The sequence below is a fragment of the Phacochoerus africanus genome, chromosome 10, assembly GCF_016906955.1.
Source record: "Phacochoerus africanus isolate WHEZ1 chromosome 10, ROS_Pafr_v1, whole genome shotgun sequence".
Lineage (NCBI taxonomy): Eukaryota > Metazoa > Chordata > Mammalia > Artiodactyla > Suidae > Phacochoerus > Phacochoerus africanus.
In genome coordinates, this window is record NC_062553.1 from 53,859,350 (window position 1) to 53,879,630 (window position 20,281).

General features: G+C 34.4%; 1 protein-coding gene across 1 annotated transcript; it reads left to right on the forward strand.

Moving 5' to 3' along the window:
• Positions 1-16,284: 16,284 nt before the first annotated feature.
• On the forward strand, positions 16,285-17,211 carry LOC125110383 (olfactory receptor 140-like). Its single transcript, XM_047751694.1, has one exon. The coding sequence runs from the start codon at positions 16,285-16,287 to the stop codon at positions 17,209-17,211; it is 927 nt and encodes a 308-aa protein (XP_047607650.1).
• Positions 17,212-20,281: the final 3,070 nt, after the last annotated feature.

Sequence of the window (20,281 nt, forward strand, 5' to 3'; positions counted from 1 at the left end):
TAAAATTAAAGTTTAAATATTGTTAAAAACATGTTAATCTAATAGAATAAAACAAATGTTCTCTTCAAATTAATTAATTTAAAATTTAACTGCTCATTTCAAAGTATCTATCCCATAATATCTGTCCCAAACTAGGAAGTTTGTTGAAAAAATATATCTCTTTCCTTCTATCTCTAATTCCCTTGGCCACATGGCAAATTCCCATATACTATTTAAAATATGGCTGACCGTGAATTCCTCTGTACCTCCATATTACCGTGCCTCCATTGCACTAAACATTAGACTGTGTACATACTTTATTATTGCCCTTATCACATTATACTGTATTTCTTTATGACATTGTCCTTTTCTTTCACTAGACTCTGAGATCTTTAAGGACAGGGTCTTTTTATTTATTTATTTTTTGTATTTTTGTCCTCAGAATCTAGCCTAGAGTCTTGTGCAATTAAACATACTCAGTAAATTTTTTAACTAATTAATTTGTAAAATTAAAGTATAGTTAATTTAAAAAAATAAAATAAAATTTCACAGCACATGTTCATAGCTGAGTATAAATCCACAAGAAATAACCTTTGTTAACCTTAGGCTATAATGGTAGCAGATGGTTAATTTTGTCCATTTTTATCAAGTTTTAGACAGAAAAAAATGATTTTCCAACCCCACCTGTTCATCTAGATCAACTGGCCTCCTTGAGCAGTTGAAATATGTGTTTAAGTCATTCATATCACATATAGCCCCAGAGTCTGCCTACATTAAATTAAATTCATCTGGGTACTTTTTTAATGCAATAAATGTTTAATATTTTGGGTACAGATTATTTGATTTTACATAACGAATGTCTTTCTGATTCTCTGCAAACTATATATTCTTGACTTAAGTGATAAATCAAAGTATCCTCTCTGTTTACAAATTTCTCTATAGCAGATTCAGAGATTGAATACTATATTACAAAGATCATTCTTTAAGGCTCTGACATTGCAGGTTTCTTGTTAGAATTCAAACCACTGCTTAGCTTAAAGGCATAATATATGCCTTTCTCCCTTTCTTATTTTGTGATTGGATTCACTTAGTGTACTTAATATTGTTAATTCCTACTATTATTTGACACATATTGAATTAATGCCAACCATAAAGTCTCATTTATTCTTCACTGAAGGAAATTAAAAGTACTCTGGATCATTAAATTGCAAAGGACTCTAATGTAGTGAATTAAATACATCAAAAATTATTTTATTTGAAGCTGCTGATACCTAAATACATCAAAAATCATATTTGAAGGAGTTGACAACTGTATTTGACCATGCTCACTCTAGTAAGTGACCATGGTAGGGGTCAAGGATTAATCACCTATGTTATGATGAAAGGATAAGGACGCTGGTCTCAGGATAAATATCTCTGCATGTATATTTCAAAGTCTTTCCCTGCTGTGAGTATAAATATAATTTTCTTTAAACATTGAAAAGTTTTTTTTTCATATTTACATCTTTAAACCACATAGGACATATATTTTTGGTATGGTATGTGATGGGTATATACTTTCCTTTCTTATCATAAGGATAAATTAGTTTTCTCAGTACATGTATTGAATAACTATTCTGTTTCCAACTAACCTGCAATGCCACAACTTTCATTTGACTTCAACATGTAAAATCTTTTATTTATTCTACATACTAGCTTTCCATTTTGTCCAATCAGTGTAGCTACCCATGAGCCAGTATTATAGTGTCTAAATTATAGCAGGGTTTCAGATATAATTGCAGTTAAAAAATTAATCCCAAATTTAGTGGCTTTAAACAACACATTCACTTTTGTATTTCAGATGGTTTCAGTGGGTCTGGAATTTGATCAGTTCAGTTGTGTACTTCAGACTCAGCATCTCTGATTAGGTTGCATTTAGAAATTGGCTGAGGCTGAAGTTGTCTCAAAATTTTCTTTATTCATAAAACTTATATATAGGCTGCAAAGCCTTGAGCAGTGGAGACTGAAATAGCTGCTGCTTCTTGATATCATGAGAGGGGGCCCTACTCCAATTGAACTGATGCCATTATAAGAAATGGAATGTACACCAGAGGTTGCTCTCTCATGTTTGCTTAGGGAAAAGGCATGTGAGGACAAAGTGAGAAGGTGGCCATCTACAAGCTGGGAAGAGAGACCTCACCATAAGTGAACCCTACTCTCACCTTGATCCTGGACATCCAGCTTGAGAACTGTGAGAAAATAAATGTTTATTGTTTAAGCTGTAGTGTTTTGTTATGGAAACCTGAGCAGACTAAGATGATGATGGTGATGATGATATATAATCTAGGTTTGGTGAACAGAGGTCCAAACTGGACTGAATCACCAGGATTCAATTCAGAAAAAAAAATCATGGCTCCCCATCCAATCACCAAATGTGAATAATTTCCAAATCCAGAGATTTCTGAACAAAGGATACATTAGATATTTTAGAATAAGTACTCTGGAATATCACCACAAGGAAGTGCTATAGATCTTCAAACTAAACTTCCTCTAAGGGATATGAGAACATTTACCAGGGTAATTGTACTCTAGGTGAATAGAAACACTCAAAACATTCTGGAGGAACTTGAAATAGGTTCTACGATAACACTTATTCATGGGTGGCAGAATACCAGCATTGGTACTCCACTAGACAGAAAGCCAAATAGACTGCCAGATTTTTCACTAGGAAAGACAAGTTTATTTGGATCATCAAGAATTGCAGTTTAGGACCTGCAGCTGTGGCAAACAATGTGCAATTCCTCCCAAGCTAAGGGAAAGAAAATGTTTTTATGAAGGAGTAAAGGGAGTTGAGAAGGCTAAAGTAAATAAAGAGCCCATGACTTTTCAATAGTTGTGCCCTTGCCAGGAAAGGAGTCTTTTTTAATTCCTGTCAGGATCTGCTTTGTTGAATGGCATAAGAGTTCCCCATTATAGTTTCTTTATTTAATTGAGTTTCGGTTCATTATTTTTTATTTTTTAATATATATATTTTACAAAATGAGAGAAGATTGGCCCAAAGCTCTCTCAGTGGGACAGTTCTGCAAATTTAGTAGACTCTGTGTATGCTAAAGCAGGCATACATTTCTATATTTGGTCTCTCATTATTAAGTAATTATACTATAAAGAACAGAATAGAAGTATTTGGAACTATCTCTTTTACCAAAATAGTAAGCAAAAAGCGCTGCCATATTCTCACACTATCAATGAGATTTGACAGCACAAGAGTAAGTATTACCATATTTCCATGTAATTTTACTTGTTTGATTTAGGAGTAAAATGGAGAGATAAGAGAAATAATGTGGAAATGGAAACTTAAAAAAAAAAAAAAACCCTGTATCATTAATTTTTACTTTGTGTGATTTTTCTTTACATGAGGAAATCCTTTAGTATTGAAACAAAGGATGTGTTTACTGTGATCTCTTAATGCTCTCATTTCCCTAGGCAAAATATCACTAGGAAAACAATGGGGCTCGCTGAAGTAATGACCTAGATCAACCGGGCAAACAAAGCAATGTCTTTTGTTTGAATTACTCTATAACATGTGAGAATATCAGCTATTACAGATAGGGAAAAGATAAAACAGGTTGAAATTTAGGAAACCTCAATTCTTATCTTTATTCTTCCAATCAGAATGTGCAATTTTCAAAATGCTCCTTTCCTTCCCCAGATTTCAGTTTCTTTGTATGCAAAATAAAATGATGAGTTAGATACTCTCTAATAACCCATTCAATTCTAAATACCTAAGAATGTATTATTTGTTAACTTATTTGCAGATCATACTTTGGCCTCCATGTAGTTGAATTCTCAGAAAGCTCATTCATGATATAATATGAAATCCAGGATAATTATTCAGCTTATAGTGAAACATGTCCAACCCTTTCCAGAGATTTCCGATTTTGGAGAATTCTTAACTGAGATTGTTAAGTGCTTGGAACTGAAACAACAGAAACAGGATTTTAGCTCTATTTACTGGGCACACAATCATAGACAAGTGACATAAAGTATTCTAAGCCTCAGCTTTTCTATGAATTGGGAATAATGTATTCATATCATAAGATTATTGTTGAGATTAAATATGAAAAGATTTTGATTAACGAGTGCTAAAGGAATTATACATTTTGGGTGATGGTGGCATCATAGAATGTCTTTGGGAATATTCCTTCTTCTTCAACCTTTTTTTTTTTCTTTTTTGGTCTGTTTGCTATTTCTTGGGCCTCTCCTGCGGCATATGGAGATTCCCAGGCTAGGGGTCCAATCGGAGCTGTAGCCACCGGCCTACGCCAGAGCCACAGCAACGCGGGATCCGAGCCGCGTCTGCAAGCTACACCACAGCTCACGGCAACGCCGGATCGTTAGCCCACTGAGCAAGGGCAGGGACCGAACCCGCAACCTCATGGTTCCTAGTCAGATTCGTGAACCACTGCGCCACGACGGGAACTCCTTCTTCAACCTTTTGAAAGAGTTTAAGGAGGATGGGCACCAGTTCCTCTTTATATGTTTGATAGAATTCGCCTGTGAAGCCATCTGGTCCTGGACTTTTATTTGTAGGGAGTGTTTTTATGACATCTTCAATTTCATTTCTAGTGATTGGTTTGTTCAGTTGGTCTGTTTCTTCTTGATTCAGTTTTGGCAGGCTGTAAAATTCTAGGAAATTGTCCATTTCTTCCAGATTGTCAAACTTGTTGCCGTATACTTGTTCATAGTATTCTCTTATGGTTTGTTTGTATTTCTGCAGTATCCGTTGTGATTTCTCCTTTTTCATTTATAATTTTGGTTATTTGGGTTCTTTCTCTCCTCTTTTTAGTGAGTCTGGCCAGGGATTTGTCAATTTTGTTTACCTTTTCAAAGAACCAGATCTTGGTTTTATTAATTTTCTCTATTGTTTTTTGAGTCTCTATTTTATTGATTTCTTCTTTGATCTTTATAGTTTCCTTCCTTCTGCTGACTTTAGGTCTTTTTTGTTCTTCTTTTTAAAATAACAAATATAGGGCATATTAGAAATAGACAGAGTTAGTTATATGTTATTAACTGATTTAGCAAATTAAATAAAACACCTTTATAATTTTAAATTCTCCTGAGAGAGGAGATGATAAATTCTCAGAGGAAGAAATTGAGATCTTTCAAACTGCCAAGTGTGTTTTGAATACTTTTTTAATGCCTCCACAAATTAGGATGAGAACCAAACTTTTGAAAGACTTTGTTGAAAGATGGATATTAAAGAAGGATCCTGCTAAAATTTGGTAAGATTTTACTTGGGAGGTAATGTGAGTCCAATATCAAGATTGAGACTTGACATCAGACAATCTTGAATTACATCTACAGTCTGTTCCTCACTGACTATGTCTTGGAGTACAAATCTTAGCTTCTCTATGTCTCAATTTTCCTATCTTTGAACTACATATTATTTTTGTAAGAAAATAATAAATGAGATAATTTGTATAGGATTCTTCACATCAGGCTTAGCATTATTAAGCAGTCTATATTATGTTTTGATCATTACATATGATAAAGATTGTTAACCTTCATACAGAATTTTATATTTTACCATATAACAACATCTATCAAGAGGAACATAGGCTTAATTTCCTTAGTCCTTAATCATCTCAGAAGATGTAATATTTCAGACATCACAAAATTGGAAACAAACCTAAGAAAGAGCTACTGAACATTTCTTTTCAAAGGAAGTGTCAACTGAAAAAAAAATACACAACCTAAACATTGAGAGTTATGTTTTACCTTGTGGGAAAAACTTAGGACTTAAGCCAGAACACATCATTTCAGATAACTCTGAGAAATTTCTCCAAAGAGGCAAGAAGGGGAGCCAGGTTATATAGGAGTTTTTACAACAAAGACAAGTCAGTTGGACTGTCAAAAAATCACTGTTAATTAAAGAAAATGAGATCTCAAGTAAAGGAATTTAGTGCCTTTCTATGTATGGGAAGATGCAAGAGTCTGGGTTCACTGAAATTATTCCTTTGATATCCACCTTAGCTTTTGAGGGCCAGTGTCCTGTGCTTTCTCATTCTGAGAATCCTCAGGGTTCTCTGTAGGAGAGGTGGTTGCAATGTCTGATGATTTGATGCTAGGCATTATGTTTCCATCCTCACTTCCCCCATGGCAGGTGGCTAAATGGCTGAGGGCTGCAACATCCTTTGTTTACTGATATGGCAGGCAGCATTCTGAGTTCAAACAAGTTTTAAAGGAGATTTCTACAAAGTGATTCATGGAACAAATCCCAAATCAAATAAAAAAGAAAACCCATGATGAACAAACAAATGGTAAGAATATATAGATTTTTATGAATCTTTTAGGTTATCATTCAAAAACAGTCATTACACTAATATCCAGGGGGAAAATACTTTTTTAAAAAAAGTAAAATCATGACTCTTATACAAATGTAAAATGAGCACATAACAAAGATTTTATTTAGCTCATTGATTAATTTGAATATTAGTAAGATATTACAATCAATTGAAAAATCAAATGTACCACTCTTAACATTGTTCAATAAGGAAGGTGAAATGAATTTACAAATAATACAAAACTGGCTTTGTCTGTAAATGGTCAGAGAAATTAATCTAACTTCTACCAGACAACATTTGAATTTCTATGAACGAGAATTACTTGCATTATTGTTAGTTTCCTATAACTTCAGGAGTTGTAAAATAGCTTAAAGTCAGTAATAGTATACATCCCATAGATTCAGGGCTCCAAAGGGATTGATATAGAAAACACAGAGAAGTTTTCATATTACATTTCTGTCTTTCACAATACTTTTTTCCTAACAAGGTAGCATTTATTTAGCAGCTCTACATCAAAAGAAGTTCAGATGCCCTATGAATAAAATAAATTTATATACAGAAAACTATTTTCCTAATTGTATTTATATTTTTATAAAGGAAAAAAAACATAAAAAGCCTGCATCCATTAGAATTTTAAGAAGAACAGCATGCTTAAACTGGGAGATTAAAAAGTTTATCAAAATATGAATACAGTTTAGGAAAACTAAGTGATGATAAAAACCCTAGGGCTAATTGGTAGGAAGCTAATGGTAGGAAGTCATTACCATAATAGGGCTGGAAAGAGCAGAGAGAGATCTCAGGAACCAAGAAGATCCATCCCAGAGTGCAGACTCAGTAAAATGCACCCAGACATTAACAAACTACAACAGGGAACCAGGGCCACAACACTATGATATTCCTTCATTTTTTTCTCATTTGCCCTTAATATTAAGCTAGTTCTATCTCTTGGCCACAAGGTAGGGGAAGTGGTTGAAATAGACAAGAGAAATCAGCTACTCACGGTAGAGAATGAGTGATTTCAATGAGTGAAAATGGTGTATCTTTTAACATTGCAACCATTCATTCATATTTAATTTTGAAGAAAGGAAGTAAATGCTATTTATGGAGTTATCTGGAAAAAGAAAAAGAAAATACAAAGGAAATGAGAGTCTTCCAACTTATTTACTCACTTAATATTTATTGAAAACCACCATGAACCAGATACTGAAAAAAGCACTGGTGATAAAAAGGTGAAAAAGACCACAGAGCTATGTCCTTAGACTTATTTAAGTGGCTTTCAAATGGAAGAGGAGGGTGAATTATACTTAATCTCTGTATCAAAAGTGTTCAGAATCAGAACAAATATTTATACAAATACTTTATTTTTTAAATTTAATGAAAAGTTTTTCACATTTTTTAATGGCTGAGAAGCAGTTATTTTATTACATGGTGAGCTCCCTGGGTCTGGATGTCCTCCAGCAAAGGCCTTGGGACCACTTGTCAGAAGGTGTTGAAGGAGTATTTGAGCATCCTTGTAATGAGCTAAATTAAACTGTCTCAAAAGTTAACTCTTTTTATAAAATAGAAAAAGTAGTATGTTTCTTCTCTTTCAACCCATGGGAAAATAGCTTCTATGATTAACATGTTTTGGACTTCTCTAAAAACCTAAAATAGGTATTTCTCATGACCTTCCTATTGAAAAATTTGCCTTTACAGGTTAATTCTCTACTTTTGAATTCTTCACCAGCATTGAAATGAAAAAAAAAAAAAAGGCAGTATGAATGTGACTGAATTTATTTTAATGGGACTTACGCAGAAACCTCAGATGAAGATAACCCTATTTTTGGTGTTATTTATTCTTTATATTACTGTCACTGGCAACCTGCTTATTGTGGTTATTATAATCTGTAGCCTATCTTTGAACTCTGCAATGTATTTCTTCATGACGTTTTGTCTTTGTTAGATGCCTACTATTCCTCTTCTATAATCCATAAAACAATAGCTGATTTGATCTCAAAAGCTGTCTCCTTCAGTGGTTGCATGACACAGATTTTACTGAACATTTCTGGGGAGCTTCAGATTGTCCTCCTTGTGGTCATGGCCTGTGATCATTACATGGCCTTCTGTTGACCTCTGCATTATGTGACCCTCATGAACCACCACATATGCTGCCTCCTGGTGGGGGTGTGTTGAGCAGTGGGTTTTCTTCTCTCTTTTTGACAGATCCTAGTCACTTCTGGCTTCCCTTCTGTGGTCCCGACATCATGGACCACTTCATGTGTGACACTTCCCCATGACACAACTTGCCTACACTGACACTATCCTCGTTGGTCTCTTGGTTGCTGCCATTGGTGGAGTGATACCTGTGATCACTTCTGTAATGTTATTAGTATTCTATTTAGTCATATTGTGCTCCTAGAGAACTCACAGCTCTGCAGGGAGGAAAAAAGCCCTGTGTACCTGTAGTTCCCACATCACAGTTGCTGTCTTGTCCTTTGTGCCTCTATTTGTTTGTATCTGCAAACTTTTGCTACTTTTTCCATGGAGAAAGCCATAGTAGTATTCTATACTATTGTTACTCTCATTTTAAGCACTATGAACTACATAGTAAAGAATACAGAGATCAAAAGTGCCATATGTTATTAAATAGGAATGTCATTTTCAGTTAATAAATGACCTAATAGGCAGCTTTTATTTCTATCATGACCTTTACATTTTCATATTTATCACTATAAATTTCTTGCCATACCTCTCTTGACACTAAAAGCATCTCTGCAAGGTAAGTATTATTATGATTATTCCCATTTCATAGATGAAGAACAATGAAATTCAAAAAAGTTAAATAATCCACCCAATATCACAGGGTTACTCTTCAGATCTGTTTTACTCTAAATATAAATTTGATATTTCAATCATTTTAAAGAATATCAAAGACAACTTTTTATCAGAACATCTCTTGTTTTTTAGTAATTAAATTTTTTTCATTTCAATTACATAGTTATATAACATGCCTGCATATATAAGCAGTTAGTAATCAAAAAATATTGGCCTACTTGTATCTAGGATAGTGTGTAATATAAAATAGAAAATTATAATTGCCAGCACTCTCTTGGAACATACCTGATATACCTGATATTTAAAATTATATCACTTTGTTCTGTTGGATAAAGTTTTCAGTTATTATAAAATTTAACTGTAATGTACTTAAGCTGATGTGAAAAATTTTAAATGTTCTCAAATCGTTACAACATTGTAAAATTAAAAATTAATGTTCTTAATTTACAGAAAAAATAGAGGATCAGAAAAATTAAATAACTAGCTCATGAACATGTAAGTCAGCTTTAAGTCCAAATACTTTTTGTTTTTTTTGCGTTTTTGCTTTTTAGGGCCACACTTGTGGCATGTGCAAGTTCCCAGGCTAGGGATCTAATTGGAGCTACAGCTGCAGGCCTAAGCCACAGCCACAGCAATGCCAGATCTTAACCATGTCTATGACCTATACCACAGCTCATGGCAATGCTACATCTTTAACTCACTGAATGAGGCCCAGGGATCAAAGATGCATCCTCATGGATCCTACTCAAATTTGTTTCTGCTGTGCCAAAATTGGAATTCCCTAAGCCCAAATATTATTAATCCACAGCCTGTTATCTTTACATTGTACAGACTTTTGAGGGGGTTGGTACTTGATTATAGATTGATATCCAAAAAAATATTTTGGGGAGCTCCTGATGTGGCTCAGCAATAGCAAACTCTGCTAGTATCCATGAGGACACAGGTTCAGTCCCTGGCTTCCTTTAGTGGGTTAAGGATCCAGCATTACCATGAGCTTCAGTGCAGGTCACAGACAAGTCTTGGATCCTGCTTTGCTGTGGCTGTGGTATAGGCCAGTTGCTGTGGCTGTGGTGTAGGCCAGCAGCTGTAGCTCTGATTTGATACCTAGCCTGGGAACCTCCATATGCCTTGGGTGTGGTCCTAGAAAGATAAATAATGATAAAAATAATAAATTCAAAAAATAAATAAAAATATTTTTGTTTATATGCCATAGGAAATGATAGTTTTTTAGCTTAACAATTATCAGTAACAATTAAATTCACATGCCTTTCAAAAGTGTGCAGTAAAATAGATCCATAAAACAATTTCACTATTAGGAACTTGGCTTTACACTTAGTTCCTTGAGCCTGGAATTCTTTCTGACAACTGCTTTAGGAGATTATCTATAAGGGATATAGTAAAACAAAACAAGGATCATTACTCCACAGTTGACCAAAGAAAGGGAAGGACATAGGCCTGGGCCTTGTTGACATTCCACAGTGCCAGTGTAATGTAATCAACTTAGCACCTAAGCCTCCGGCTGACACCCTCTTCCTTAGAAAACAAAGTTTGCTAATAAGGAGAACTGCAGCTGCTACACAGTTAGTCATCTAACCACCTCATTGGCACTGGCATAAGCTGCCTGCTTGAAGTCAGGAAATACAACCCTTGCCCTAAATCGTTACTATTTAACCTAAACACTATTACTAGTTAAGGTTTAAATAACTTAACCACTGCTTTGCTTCTGTACCCCTGCTTATGCATGTGTACCTCCTCACAACCTGGATGTAAATTTGCCTTTATAAATGTGGTCCATTTCTTTGTTCGGGGCTTCACACTCAAGGTGCTTTTAGGCAGTGTGTGGCCCTGGCCAGTAATAAAGACTCCTAATTTGCCTTTTTCTCTGTTGGAGTGGTCTCTGTTCTTTCACTGCACAACAAAAGGATTTCTCAACTAAACAAAAAGGTAACTTAGAGCACTGTTTTGAATTAGTGTTGTCATGTGATGACACTTCATTCAGCAAAATACCATATTGGCTCTTTTGATAGTTTCACACCTTCAAACTTTCTCTTGCAATTGCCATCATACCTAATATCAGGGAAATATAATATTTAGGGTATCTAATCAAACTTGGTTTAGTCATATGATTTCAGTTTTCTTAAACTGTTTTCCTCCGTGACACATGCTGCTCAGTGACCACATCTTCTGGAGCTGATCCAGAGGGACATGCAATTTACTTTTCTTATTAAAGAAAGCACATTTGAGTATGGTGTTCTTCTATATGAGCGTATTCCTGAGTTGAATTGATTTAAAGGTATTTACAAAATAATTTCAATATTGGCATTTCTTTCTCTAATAGATAATGAAGTCAACCTTACAGTTAGTGGTAGCATAAGAATATCATGACAGTTTAGTTGCAAAACAATAATTTAAATATAAGAGTTCTTGGTCAGAATTTAGTGGCTTTGCTTCTTAATTTCCCCTTGGCAAATGGTGTCCTTATACCCTGTCATATTTTCTTATTATAAATTGTGGACATTATTGCCTATTTTTCTATTACAGAGGAATATTGAGGGATTAAATTTATATGACAAATATGTGTTTTCTTGTGGCACAGCAGATTAAGGATCTGGTGTTGTCACTACAATGGCTTGGGTTGCTGCTGTGACATAGGTTTGATCCCTGGCCCAGGAATTTCTGTAAGCCATGGGCATATCCAAAAAAGATTATATGAAAAATAAATGCATTTTACCATTTATGAATTTAATGGTTAATGGAATTATTATCATAATCATCATGTTAATCTAATCCAGAATTGACACAAGATATAACTACTTTGAAAACTACTATAAACTATACCAAGTGTAAAGTGCCAGTATTATATTGGTACATAATTACCACTTAATGTATATATGAAAACAATATTTCAAAATTATGACTAGCATGAGTAGTAAATCACTTAAAATACATTATAGTGAATAAAGTTTAAATCAGATAGTTACCCACCTAAGTGTTTAACTGATAGAGCAGTTGATGTTCAGGCTCTATCTTATGATCATTTGCTCTCAAATACTTTGATTCAGAAGTGGTCAACTTGATTTTTGCTTTTTTGTTTTCTCTTCTCTTAGTGCTTTTTTTTTTTTAACAAAATATCAATGAAATTGTTTATTAATGGCTATGGCATAGTACCTGACACTTTAATAAACCCTCATTAAGTTATAATTACCATTGCAACATTATTTTTTTCCCAAAAGAGGCAAAAACAACTCCAACAGGTCAATTCTATAAGAAAGGCACTGTAAAGAAAACATAATTGAAGATTTTTGAAACTCAGGGTCTTTAAAACATTGCTGTGATTTGTAAAGCAATGGACACCTTCCCTCACAGCATGTCTCAGTGTATTGTTATATGCCTACTCACAAACCTGTATGTGTTTCTCAAATCCATTTTGAAGTATAAAACAGATAAGAAATCAAATGATTTCTTGCTTTCTCTATAAATTTATTGTAACATAGGACAGGTACTAAGAAGGAAAATTACTGACTTTTAAAATACAAATTTAGATGTAGAATTAATCCTATTGTTTTTAATTATTCTTTTTTTTATTTTATCTTTTGTTGTTGTTGTTGCTATTTCTTGGGCTGCTCCCTCGGCATATGGAGGTTCCCAGGCTAGGGGTTGAATCGGAGCTGTAGCCACCGGCCTAAGCCAGAGCCACAGCAACGCGGGATCCGAGCCGCGTCTGCAACCTACACCACAGCTCACAGCAACGCCGGATCGTTAACCCACTGAGCAAGGGCAGGGACCGAACCCGCAACCTCATGGTTCCCAGTCGGATTCGTTAACCACTGCGCCACGACGGGAACTCCTAATTATTCTTTTCTAAATGAATGTTTTTATTTCAAAATTTCTAACTTTAATTACATCTTTTTTGTCAGATGATTTTACATCTCCTTTTTAGTTGACATAATTAATGTAACATCCTATCAAAAAAGCATGATGTTTTCTCTTCTCTTAATGTTTTGTCTTCACATAGACCTAAGGGGGAGTTCAAAATTAAAGGTGATTGCTATAAAAGTTATCCTTTGAAGTTCAGTTAAGTTACATGAGATAATTGGTTTCCTGGCAAGATCTGCTAATGGTGGTGAAATACCCTTGAGATCCAATTAGCCACAACAGAGAAACTTCACAGAATCTGCCTGCAATAAAATATATGGTAGCACTTTTAAGGCTCAAGAGGAAGGAATTATTCAAAGGTACAGTTTATGTATCAAGAAAGACCCTTATTGCAGCTAAGCTAATTGGCATTTTAAATCTTCCAACTTCTTTCTTGGTGAACAGACAGATGCTGGAGGTCCTGGCCATGGAATCATGTCAGGCAAGTTCATAGGTGAGATTTCATTTTTTAGAAAATCATGATATCACAGACTCTCAGGTTTAAATGGACCTTATGAATTATTTAATCACCCTTCATTCTCACCTATCTGAGTTTTAAACTCCCTCTTCAGCATGCAAAATATCAAGAAAGGTAGACTCAATTATAATACTACCAATTTAGAGGTAAAAATACATTTTTTTTCTTATAGATATATATTAAAATTAGAATAAAACAATTGTTTATAAATAAATTAGGATGTTATATAATTCAAATTTGCATCAAAAATTTCCCCAATTAAAAATACAAAATAATAACTTTCAAAAGATGTTGGAAATTTTTGAAAAACACCTCTGTTAAAACCTACACATTAATCAGAGATGAACTATATTTTAAATATCCATTTCATGAATTTTGAAAGTTCCATGTGGTTTCTAAATTTTCCACAGTTCTTAATAATTGTGCTGACCGTATATGTAAATATAATGACTTCTTTTCTCTCTCTTTTTAAAAATGTTTATTTTATTATTATTATTATTAGGGCTACATCTGCAACATGTGGAAGTTCCTGGGCCAGGGATTGAATCCAAACTGCAGCTGTGACCTGAAAATGCTGGATCCTTTAACCAGCTGTGCCGGGCCAGGAATTGAACCAGTACCTCTGCAGTGACCCAAGCAGCTTGAGTCAGATTCTTAAGCCACTGTGCCACAGTGAGAACTCTGATTTTTCTCTTTAAAAAATTTTTCCTATAGCAAGAGTATGGTGGAGCCATAGGAAAAAAGAATTCATAGTTATTTAAAAAAACACTTTTAAAAATTATGTTAATACTTACTTTGTGTACATGATTCACATTTAAAATCTGTTGGGGGAGCTCACCGCAGAATAAGGTAATGCAATAGAACTACTTCAACTTTTTTCCACATATGCATAAAGTTATCATTTGAATATTTAAAAATTAAAACCATTTATCCATTTATCTTTAAAGGACAATATATTTTTTTCAGAATACATTTTATTATGTTTATGTTTTCTCTTCTTTTTTTCTTTGAGACATTTATGTCCCCAATTTCGATACTATTAATAATGCAGTAGCCTATAACCAGGAATGATGGGTAATGGATGGTATGGAAAGGTGAGATAAGAAGGCATGAGAATGCATGTAGCAGAAATATAAAAGTGTGGGAAGGTCATTCAGTCATGGATGGATGCCTTGCTGCTGTTCAGTAATAAAATTTCAGGCATTTAAAAACATTTAATGAGGACACTTTTATGACTTTGTGTAAAAAAACATACATTAATAGACATAGTAACTGTCCAATAAATATCTGTTGAATGAGTAAACTTATAATAGGTACTTATCCTAAATAATAAATTTTATGTGTTGGTTTGTGTATATATTAATAGAAATATTTTCTCTCTATCTTGTCTAGCAGGCTATTTCTTTCTGTTTCCATATTTAATTTTTACTTTTAGACTTTGAAAACAAGGATTTCCTTTGCTCTATAGACTTTTCTGTACTGAACACTTACGCAAGAGGTTTTTGTTTTTTGTTTTTTGTTTTTCTTTCAGGGCATATGGAATTTCTCAAGCTAGGGGTCGAACCAGAGCTACAGCCTCTGGTCTATGATGCCACAGCAACACAGGATCAGAGCCACATCTGCAACCTACACCACATCTCTTGGCAATGTCTTAACCCACTGAGTGAGGCCAAGGATCAAACCTGGATCCTCATGGATCCTAGTAGGATTCATTAACCACTGAGCCATGAAGGGAACTCCTGCATTTTTCTTCTTAATCCAAGTCTACTGAAGCTGTAAATTTACTAAATATTACTATTTTAAATTATATGTGGATTAGAGTTTGAAAGAATAAAAAAAATCATCAAAACACCATAATTATCTTCAAAGTAAATGACCCAGTAACATAATATTTCCTGGAGGCAATTAATATTTTCATACTTAAGCTATAAAGTATCAGAAATTATTAAACTGGAATGCAGTTTCCTTTCAAAAGTTTTTGCATGTTTCCCATAAAGTCAAGTGTAATTATAAAAGAGAAGAGAATGGGAGCAATTGAATTCCTCATGGGGAACAGGTTTATTCTTACCCATGGAGAAAGGCAGTTCACTAAGCATTTGCTTATCATCTAATAGGTTTCAGACAGTACAGACATCATGCCAGGAACTATAGTAAGTGAGAAAACACAGCTGAATAATAATGTGTCTTTGTGGGCACCAGGGGAATTGTGTCACCAATGACATGCATTTTCTGAATATATCTGCTTGTGATAGATATTCATTGATAGTGTCTTTCTTCCCACAATTAAAGGTGAGGGTCCAAATATAAATTATCCTGGAAGAGGTTCTGACTCTTACCTGCATGTGGCAAGTCTCAGGTTACAAGATACATCTGATAATTACGTGCATAAGCTCACAGACATAGAGTAGGACTCAGAAGCATGGGACACTGAGATGACTTAAAATGTCACTTGGAGTTGGAACCAAGAGGAAAATCTAGATCTAATATAGATAGTACAGTGTTTTCTCAGTAAATTACACATCCAGTGTTGCCCTGTAGATGTTTTACAGGTGACAGGTACCAGGTATCTGAAGAGATATAAATCAGCATTGACAGAGGAAGAAAGAATGGAAATAAGCCCAGGAGCAAAAGTGCCAATGACATGCCCCACAGTTACAGTGACTGCTATTTATGTGTACTAAGAAATTCAAACAAAAACCCTTTCATGATTAACAGGCATCATTTTTTTTACTCCTTTGTAGGTAATCCAGGCTCAGGAAGGTGTTCCTTTGCTGAATGTCTCTCACCATGTCTCCCAAAAATGTGACTGAATTTGTTCTCTTGGGACTCACACAGAATCCACATTTGAAGAAAATACTCTTCATTGTCTTTTTGTTCATTTTCCTATTTACCTTGCTGGCAAATCTCTTTATTGTAATCATCATCTCCCTCAGCCCCACACTTTCAGCTCCCATGTATTTCTTTCTCACTTATTTGTCCTTCATAGATGCCTCCTTCTCCTCTGTCACTACCCCAAAAATGATCATTGACCTGCTGTATCAGAGGACAACCATATCCTGGGGTGGCTGCATGACTCAGCTCTTTTTGGAACACTTCCTGGCAGCGTCAGAGGTCATCGTCCTCATGGCCATGGCTTATGACCGCTATGTGGCCATTTGCAAACCTCTTCACTACAGGAACATCATGCAACATGGGCTCTGCCAGCTCCTAATTGTGGTGGCCTGGATAGGGGGGATCCTGCACTCCACTGTGCAGATTATTTTCACACATGACTTGACCTTCTGTGATCCCAGTGTCACTGACCATTTCATGTGTGATTTCTTCTCACTGTTGGAACTTGCCTGCAGTGACATTTACAGGCTTGGAATGGTGGTGGCAATTAACAGTGGGGGCATGTGCATGCTCATTTTTTTCATGCTACTCATTTCCTATATGGTCATCCTAAGCTCCCTTAAATCCCTTGGCTCTGAAGGACAACGCAAAGCCCTCTCTACCTGTGGCTCCCACTTTACAGTGGTGGTACTCTATTTTATCCCTTGTATCTTCACCTACATACGTCCTGTGGCCACTTACCCTGCAGACAAGTTGGTGAGTGTGTTCTTTGCAATCCTCACCCCCATGTTAAATCCTATCATTTACACAGTGAGAAACATGGAGGTGAAAAATGCTATAAGGAGTTTGTTAAAGAGGAGAGTAACTTAAGATATAAAAGATTCCAAGGAAGTGATGTTTTATATAAATATATAGGGAAGATTACACCTGTTATAAATTATGAAGGAATACTAGGAAACTTTGTAGATAATGGACAGAAAAAAAAAAGCCCCAAATGAGCATTTCTTGATTATTTAATAATGGTTGGACATTTATTAGGAATTTTGATAATTTTTCTTTTACTTTACCAAGGCTTCAGTGTTCATTGCCCATGCTTCAGAACAGACAATGGAAATAAAGTTATAAATTTCCATTTTGGTGATTGTAGAGTATGTTTTTCTCAGGCTTACTGATACTTTACTAAGTTCTTATGTTACTTAGATGAAATCAGCTTTTCCATGGGATTTTGATCTCAGAATTTCTAATTTTGATTAGCCTGTGGCAAAGAAAATAAAGGATAGAAATTTTTAAGTAAGTACATAGAGAAGGGACAGTTGCAAGAAGGAATCATAGCTGAATTTTTGTATGTAATGTGAATTTTCCAAAAACAAAAAGGGAGGAATTTAAAAAAGGAGATATGAATAATTTACAATCCTATTCTTTCCTTGGTTCAAAAAAACCCCTGAATTTTCAAATTAATCTTAATTTTCTCAATTTCCTTAAAAATCCTTATGTTTCACAGTTTTTCTTGAATATAAAGGAAATGTTTTCGTTTTCCATATTAAGACTTGAAGATTCATTTGAAGTAAGGGTAAGCACCTTTTATGAAATTTCAACAAAATATTATATGATTAGGTTCTAAAGCTATTGCTCTGCATGTCTATTATGTATATTTTCATAAAATGAACTCCTTACCATCAGGTATAGTCACTTTGGTTAAATTATCAATACACTAAACTGATGGTTCATTTTTCTCCATTTACAGAAAAGCAAATTGAAGCCAGGAGAGTTCAACTAATTTACTTGCCTCATACAACATGTGATTTCCCTATAAAGTATGTCAGGAAAATTAGAATGTAGCTTCCTTTTGAAAGTTTCAGCTACAAACTTCCAATCCAGGTCTTTAAATCTCAGCCTTACTTTCTTTCAAATGAAGCATGATTGTCTGTGTTATGTTCAGGTCTATAGATAAGAAAATTACCTGCAGTCTTAATGATTCACTTTGTCATTTAAGAACAATCATGTTGTACCCTAATTTCACACATAGAAATACACTTCAGCAATACTATTTTTTTCCTTTTATTGTAAGTTCAAGTTATGCCACTTCACTTTTGCAAAAGGCCAAAATTAGTGTGGTAACAGGTTTTTCTTTCTTTTTTTTTTGGTAAAAGAAAAAAATCTTCTTTAGATTTCTTTCCCATTAATGAAATTAAGTACTAATGTTGGTCTTCATAAAACAAAAATGCCTAGGATGAATGTTCAGAAAGTATAGAATATGTGCAAGTCTCCTCTATGCATGTGGAGAATATCAGATTATCCTATCATCCTACGTTATAACTCCTCGTAGGTCAAAGCTTCTCTGACTGCAACACTCCAACTCATGTAATTTCTCACAAATATCACATTTTACAACTCAGTTGTCAACTAGAGCTCTATCTACAATAATTTAACCAGACGTTAATACCCAAACATAGTATTACTGTGATTATGTTTACTAAGTTGTGCCTGGCTCTCTCTAAGGAGGCAAGAATATACCATGGATAAAAGAGTGCCTGTTTAATAAGTGGTGTTGGGTCAATTGAATAGCTATAAGAAATTTTAATTTTATTAAAACATTCTCTAACGTCATATAAAAATACACTCAAAATGGATTAAAGATCTAAATGTAATACTGGATACTATACAACTCAGAGTAAAACATAGGCAGAATATTCTATAACTTAAATTTCAGTAATATCTTTTTTGATCCACATCCTAGTGTAATAGAAATAAAAACAAAAATAAATAAAAGGAGCCTAATTAAAGCTACAAGTTTTGCACAGCAAAGGAAATGATAAAATAAAAAATGAAAGACAACCTACAGAATGGGAGAAAATATTTGTAAGTAATACTACAAGGGAGTCATTTCTCAAAATATAAAAAGCACTCATACCACTCAAATAATAAAAAAATGGAAAAAGTTCCCATTGTGGCTCTGCAGTTAATGAACCCAACCATAATGACAAGGGTTTGATCCCTGGCCATGCTTATTAGGTTAAGGAACCAGAGTTGCCCTGAACTGTGGTGTAGATTGCAGACACAGCTCTGGTCTGGCATTGCCATGGATGCAGCCCTAAAAAGCCAAAAAAAAAAAAAAAGGAAAATTAGGCAGTAGATCTAAATAGCACATGAAAAGATGCTCAGAATCACCAATTATTAGAAAAATGCAAATCACAACTACTATAAGGTACCTCTTTAAAAAAAAGCCAGAACGACAATCATCAAAAAGTCAATAGATGCTGGAGAGTGTGCTGAGAAAGAGGAACCTTCCTTCGTACACTGTTGGTGGTAATATAATTTGGCACAAACACCTTGGAAAACACTACGGAGTTTCCTTAAAAAACTAAATATAGAACTACAACATGACCCAGCAATCCCACTGAAACTAATACACCTGATACTAATACAACATTGTAAATCAACTATATTTCAAAAAATTAAAAATACATTCATAGTTATTTCCAAAATGCCAACCATTTCGGTATCAATTCACATTTGTAAAATGATTTGTAATCCTTTTCTACAACTGCTTATTAATGAAATTTATTTGTTTTATTTGATTGCTGATCTTTTTCACACTGATTTTTGTTGTATGGCTATTTTAACAATATGTATTTTTCCAGTGAATGAACATGGGCGATCTTTCCACTTATGTGTGTCTTTCATTTTTTTCATCAATATTAAATATTTTCCAGTGTACCATGGTTTCACTTCCTTGTTTAATTTTATTCCTAATTGTTTTTATGCTACTGTAACTAGGATTATTTTTAAATTACTTTTTGGCAGAGTTCATCATTAATTTAGATAAATGAACTCATTTTTGTATGTTGATTTTGTATTCTGCAATTTTTTTTTTTTTTTGGTCTTTTTGCCTTTTGAAAGGGCCGCTTCTGCGGCATATGGAGATTCCCAGGCTAGGGGT

What these genes read in the sequence shown, in the direction of transcription:
- LOC125110383 (XM_047751694.1), top strand. Translation starts at nt 16,285, where the DNA reads ATGTCTCTCACCATGTCTCCCAAAAATGTGACTGAATTTGTTCTCTTG.